Here is a 5,906-nt window from a genome sequence, read left to right on the forward strand (position 1 = left end):
GGGGGGGGGCGCGTCGCTCGGGGAGGGGGCGCTGCGCTTGGCAAGGCCGGGCCGACCTGCTGCCCCCCTGGCCACAGGAGAAGCGCCGCGCGGAGCGAGCCGAGCAGCAGAGAATCCGCGCCGAGAAGGAGCGGGAGCGCCAGAACAGGCTGGCGGTGAGGCCCGGCCCCTCCCTGCCCTGTGACCAGAGGAAGGTCCCCTCTCCTCCTCTTCCCAAGCTCCCACCAGACGCCAGCCAGGGGCCAGAGCCACTGGCGTGGTCCCCCGGTCCCGCAGGACTTCCAAAGGTGCTATGGGAGGGTCCTCGAAGCCCAGCCCTGAGGCCTTGGGGCCGGGGTCTCTGCAGGAGGAGAAAGCCCGGAGGGAGGAGGAAGATGCCAAGAGGAGAGCGGAGGACGACTTGAAGAAGAAGAAAGCCCTGTCCTCCATGGGCGCCAACTACAGCAGCTACCTGGCCAAGGTGAGCTGGGCCCTCGGGGCCCCTGCGCTGCTTGGCCTCTGTCGGCGGGGCGCGGGGCCCCTCCTGAGCCCAGGCCCCTCTGCCGTGTGCCCTCAGGCTGACCAGAAGAGAGGCAAGAAGCAGACGGCCCGGGAGATGAAGAAGAAAGTTCTGGCAGAGAGGCGCAAACCACTCAACATTGACCATCTCAGCGAAGACAAGCTGAGGTGGGCCCGGGAGCAGGGGTGGGGGCCGCGGGGCACCGGCTCTCCGCGGGGCCCGGATCGGGGCAGCGGGTGGCCTGGGCCCCGCTTTCCGGGCCTTACCAGCCATGCCCGCCTTTGCCCGCTTCCCAGGGACAAGGCCAAGGAGCTCTGGGACACCCTCTACCAACTGGAGACCGACAAGTTCGAGTTTGGCGAGAAGCTGAAGCGTCAGAAATATGACGTGAGTGTAGACACCTTGGGCCCTTGGGTCCCAGGGGCGGCCACCTCCCTGCATCCCTGCGGCCTCCGCCCCCGAGAAGCCCACTCAGGCCTCGGTCTGAGGGCCACAAGAGGGCAGAGGGCGGCGTGGCCTCGGGCTCCAGGCTCCGAATCGCCCGGTGCCCGTGGAAAGTTCACCCGGAAGAGCATAATTTTCTCTAGCACCAGGGTGGCCTCCTCGGAGCCACTGGGGGGGCTCAGGCTCAGGTCCCCAAGCTGTCACCTCCTCAGGTCAGAGTGGGCAGGGAGGTGCCCCGCACCCCCACCCAGCAGCTGGGAAAGGGGTCTGGGACTGAGCCCCCTGGGGGTGACTGCCTAGGGGGCTGGGGCTCACCACTTGGAACAGCAGCCCTGTGCGTCTCTGTCGCCCTGGGGAGAATACGCGTCCTGGTAGCTAAGCCGCCCCGGACACACACAGACCCCGCCAGCGTCACCAGCAGGGGCACCGCCTGTGGCCGTCCCACAGGTCCCCAGGGAAGCAGGTGCCCCGGGCCTGGAGAGCCTGGCTCCGTCTCAGGAGCCGTGCCCAGCGCAATTCACCTGGGCGGCCTTGGTCTCCTCGCCTCTCCTGGAAGGAGGGGCCCCGGGCTCAGGGACAGCAGTGCCCTGGCCAGATGGTCCTCTGGGAGGGCTCCCCAGCCCCAGTCTGGGTCCAGGGAGTTGAGTCAGCGGCCCAGGGCCTCCCGACACACCCGAGCACGGCCCCAGGCGGGTCCCCGGGGGCTGGAAGAGCCATGAGGCCCGGCCTGGGCGAGCCCAGCACACGGCGGGGCCCCGAAGCCTCAGCCACCCACCCAGCCCGTTAACCATCTCGGTCTTTCCAGATCATGAACATGCGGGCCAGAGTGGAGATGCTGGCCAAGTTGTAAGTAGCCGGGTCCACCTGGACCCGGCTTGTGGTGTGCGATGCACGGTGAGCCTCTCGCATGGCAGCCCGGCTCGTGGAGGGCGGCGGCGGGCGCGGGGATGGAGGCCGGGCCTCCCGAGCCCACCTCCTCCCACCCCTGCAGCCCGTGGTTTCCAAGGCCTTGCCGTCCCTGTGGCAGGTGGGGAAGGGCCTTGCCCTCCCCAAGCCTCTGCGGGCAGCCAGGAGGAGGGGGCGAGGGGGCCGCAGGGCTGGCTGCTCACCAGCCGCCGGAGGCAGGGGCTCCGCGAGCCTGGCCTCTCTCCCCACGCCCCCGGCCCGCGCCCTGCCCAGGCCTGCAGGTAAGTGGCCGGCTCCAGAGCGGCTGTGTGTCTTGGCTCAGGTCTCCAGTGCAGGCCACCGAAAAGTAAGTCAGAGGCGCGAGCCCCAAGGGCCAAGGGCTGGTGCCCTCCAAGCAGAGGAGCCGGGACACAGTAAGGCCGCACAGCCTCGGTAAAGAAGGGCGTGCGGGCTGCCGCCGGCCCGGCCCTGCCCGGAACTGCCAGGTAAGTCACCTGTGTTCTTCACAGATCACCAACCTCAGGAGCCGCATCGATCAGGCCCAGAAGCAGTGAGTAGCCCCGCCTGCCCATTGCTCTGTGCCGGGCACACGGCCCCAGGGGGGCTGGCGGCCGCCGACCAACCCCGGGGCCCGGTGATTCCAGCCAGTCCCGGGGGCCGCCGCCCTGGACAGAGCAGTAACAAGACTAACGGGTGGCCGTGGGAGCCCGTGTGCTCTGGGCCCCGCACCCCGGGACCTGCAGCCTCCTCTCGCCCCTCCTCATCCCAGAGCCCAGGAGGAGAGGGGTGGTCCTGGGTCACCACCCTGAGTAGCCTGGCAAAGCCAGAGGGGGCTCCCAGATGCCCCCGCAGAACACTGCCTCGAAGGTGACCCGGCTTTGCCGCCGGCCTCCCTGGGCCCTAGTTTCTTTGCACGATGAACCCTCCGTCTGTGGGATCACCAGGGGTCCGTGAGGCCCATGACCATGGAGGCCGGGAAAGGCCTGGAGAAGCCCACCACCCCCGGGGTCTGCCCCCCGGCACCCCGAGCCGGGGTTTTCCTCCCAGCCTGGTCACTGGACCCGTTCACACACCACAGAGTGCAGTGTCCCTGGGACCACTTAGATTTGGGCCCACTGGCCCCGGACTCCTTGCTGCTCCTGGGGCCGGGCTCCTCTGCCCTGTGGCATGGGTCCAGGGGACACCCTCCCCCCTGGGCTCCATCCTGAGGGGGCGCTGCAGACCTGCGAGAGCCCCTCCACGTGTGTGAGTGCATGTGTGTGCATGGTGCATGTGTGTGCATGGCGCATGTGTGTGCATGCACTCCCGTGAGGGTTCTCAGGCTGACCCTGCGGGCCACGGGCCACAGGCATGGCCACCAGTGCCAGGGCCTCTCCCGAAGCCACAGCCAGAAGTTGTCCCCAGGGTGTCAGCTTCTGGGGCCCCCACGCCCTGTTCCCCACCCATGGGACCGTGACCCCGTACCGAGCTCCCTCCTGGCTGCCTGATGTGCAAAGGCTCTCAGACAAGGCGGGCTCCTAAGGACCGCCATCCCGCAGGGTGCTGACCTCCCAGGCCCCGAGTCCACCAGGCCTGGCCTGCGGGCCTGCAGTCAGGGACTAAGGGAGCTGACCGTCCTCGGCCTCTCCTGCCTCAGGGAGCTGTGACCCTTTCCCGGCCAAAGTGATTGGGACAAGAACCATCTTGGACACAGCCTCCCTGGTGGCTCCGGGTCTGCCGGAGAGTGGTCCCCTGAAGCCCGAGCCCCTGGCAGGAGTGGGGGGGGGTGCCCTAGGCTCGCTGGTCCCCCCACTAACCACACTAACCGTCCCGGCACAAAGCACCAAGCCCAGCCGGCCAGGTACAGGTGAGTCACCACTGCCTGAAACGTGTGCCCAGGGCTTGGACGCCAGCCTGGGAGGGCACAGCTGTCGGGGCTGGGGGTCTGTCTGGGGCCAAAGAGCTGGGCCAGGGTCCCAGACCCCCAGCCGCTCAAGATCAACCTGCTTCCATCTGCAGTAGCAAGAAGGCTGGAGCCCAGGCCAAGGGCAAGGTCGGCGGGCGCTGGAAGTGAAGTGGCCAAGGAAGCTCCCAGAGGCAGAGACCCTCGGCCCGTGCCACCCACGTGGCCGCATGCGGCCCCCAGACCCACCCCTGAGGACCCCCCACGTCTCTGTCCTCCCTGCCCCCACCTCCTGGGGTCTGTGAATAAAGCTAGCAGACTCCCTTCCAGCAAGTGTGTGCTGGCTCTTGGACGGGGGCACTGGGGGGCCTGAAGGAGGGGGCTGGGGGGGCTAGGGAGGACAGAAGCGTAGGGGTGGCCGCTCCACATTCAGGGTCCCGAGGGACCCTGGGTGAGGAAGAAGACCAGGCCCTGGACGCAGGTCTGAGGACCCCCACCCCGGCCTGCCAGCGGCTTCCGCGTCTGTCCCCCTCCCTGTGGGCCCGTGGGCCCCTCAGTTCTCCACCTCAGCTGGGGTCTCCCCGCCTCCCCCCCTGTGAAAGGCCCCCCTCGGGGTCTGCTCTGAAGTCAGCTTGGGGTGGGAGAGCTTTGCTTTTGGAGCCTGTGGGAGGAGGGGGGCTGCAGCACACTCGGGGAGCTTCCCGGCGTCCCCCGGAAATGTGGGGGCAGAAGCAGGGCCCAGGACAAGGGGGTGCACGGCCTGCGGGGCCTCTTGCCCCCAGAGGAAAGGGAGCAGGAAAACATTTCAGCACACAGACCCTTCTTTCTATATTATCAGAGAGCACAGTGCACAACTGTGCAATAAATGTGAAAATCCTGACCAAACAGAATTATGGAAAATATAAATCACAAAAATTGGATGAAGACGTGGAGCCTTGCACAGTGGAGCATTCACAGAGGAGGCCGCGGAGCCTGGGCCCCCCTCCTCCCCGGGAGGGCTGGGCCGAGAAGAGAGGCCCGCCTGTCAGCGAGCCGAGGGGCGGCGGGCGCCCAGGCCGAGGTCGGGCCCCGGACAGCAGTGCCCGCGTGTGCCCGGCCCGCACGAGCACTCGCCCCATGTGCGGGCTCACCCCAGCACACACTCATAGTGGCACCGGCACACGCGTGCCCCCCCCACCTCCGCACACCCCTACGGAGCAGGGGAGACACTCCGCCTGCGGCCATGGAGCGGTCCTGCCGAAACGCGAGGGTGACCCCGTCCCCGTCCCACCGCGCCGCCCTCTTCCACAGGGAGCAGCCGCCTGGGGAGGCAGTCAGCACCGGGCAGGAGGGCCGGTTCCCGGGGCCCGCGAGCTGACGGGAGCACCGGGAACCCGGGCAGGCCCGGACCGGAGCCGACTGGTCAAGCGGATCAGAGTAACGGGGCAGATTTGAAGGAGCCAGTCAGGCAGGAGACAGCTGTAAGAAGCTGAGTGTCTCCATGTTAGGAGCAGGGTTCAGGCGAGCCGGCCCTCAGGCCCTGGTGGGCTCTGCACTCCGGCAGGGCCGGCGAGCCACGGCTGGGGGCCCTGCAGGCAGCGGGGCCCAGCTTCCTGGGGGGACGCGGGCCTCTGTCCCGGGCCCCTCGCCCTGCCCGCCGGACTTCCAGGGACAGGCAGAGGCTGCAACTGGGGCACCGCGAAAGGCTCCGGACAAGGGGCCCTGTGTGGGGCCTGCCCTCTCTTGTCTCACACCTGCACCCGAAGATGCCCAGGGGAGCCGCAAGCCACGTCTAGGGGGCAGAGGCCTGTGGCACATCCCTGATGAGGGCCAGTTTCCACACATGCGAGGAGCTCAGGAAGCCTGCCGTGAGGGGACCCGGCACCCTGACCACAGGCCCCATCCAAACCCGGAGTGGCAGAGGGCAGTGGTGGAGAAGCAGCCGTGGGGGGGGTCCTTGCTCTGAGGCTGGTCTCAAAGTGTCCTTCAAGGATCGGGAAGAGAGAGCAGGGAGCAGACGTAGCAAAATTTCGAGTCTGCAAATGGCGAGCACCAGCACAGTGGGCACATCTGCGCTCGGGTGAAGATGCGGAGAAGACTGGCCCGCCGACCGCACCCCTGCGCAGGGGAGCAGGCGCCCAGATGACCGGTCCACTGACCGCACCCCTGCACTGGGGAGCAGGCACTGGGATGACC

The 5,906-nt window shown here is 68.1% G+C and overlaps 2 protein-coding genes across 2 annotated transcripts in view; both read left to right on the plus strand.

Annotated features, from left to right (window-relative positions):
* The window catches only part of TNNT3 (troponin T3, fast skeletal type), a 14,742-nt gene extending 10,682 nt beyond the window's left edge, over nt 1–4,060 (plus strand). The window contains exons 9-14 of the mRNA XM_029957221.1: nt 78–155; nt 347–460; nt 557–666; nt 796–886; nt 2,359–2,399; nt 3,848–4,060. Of these exons, the coding sequence (XP_029813081.1) occupies nt 78–155; nt 347–460; nt 557–666; nt 796–886; nt 2,359–2,399; nt 3,848–3,902 (489 nt within the window). The 3' untranslated portion in view covers nt 3,903–4,060. The remainder of the gene's footprint in view (nt 1–77; nt 156–346; nt 461–556; nt 667–795; nt 887–2,358; nt 2,400–3,847) is intronic.
* An 893-nt stretch (nt 4,061–4,953) lies between these two features.
* Nucleotides 4,954–5,906, plus strand: part of MRPL23 (mitochondrial ribosomal protein L23) — an 18,808-nt gene continuing 17,855 nt past the window's right edge. Inside the window, exons 1-2 of the mRNA XM_029957222.1 lie at nt 4,954–4,980; nt 5,022–5,147. Of these exons, the coding sequence (XP_029813082.1) occupies nt 4,954–4,980; nt 5,022–5,147 (153 nt within the window). The remainder of the gene's footprint in view (nt 4,981–5,021; nt 5,148–5,906) is intronic.

The sequence above is a fragment of the Suricata suricatta genome, chromosome 11 (genome assembly GCF_006229205.1).
Source record: "Suricata suricatta isolate VVHF042 chromosome 11, meerkat_22Aug2017_6uvM2_HiC, whole genome shotgun sequence".
NCBI lineage: Eukaryota > Metazoa > Chordata > Mammalia > Carnivora > Herpestidae > Suricata > Suricata suricatta.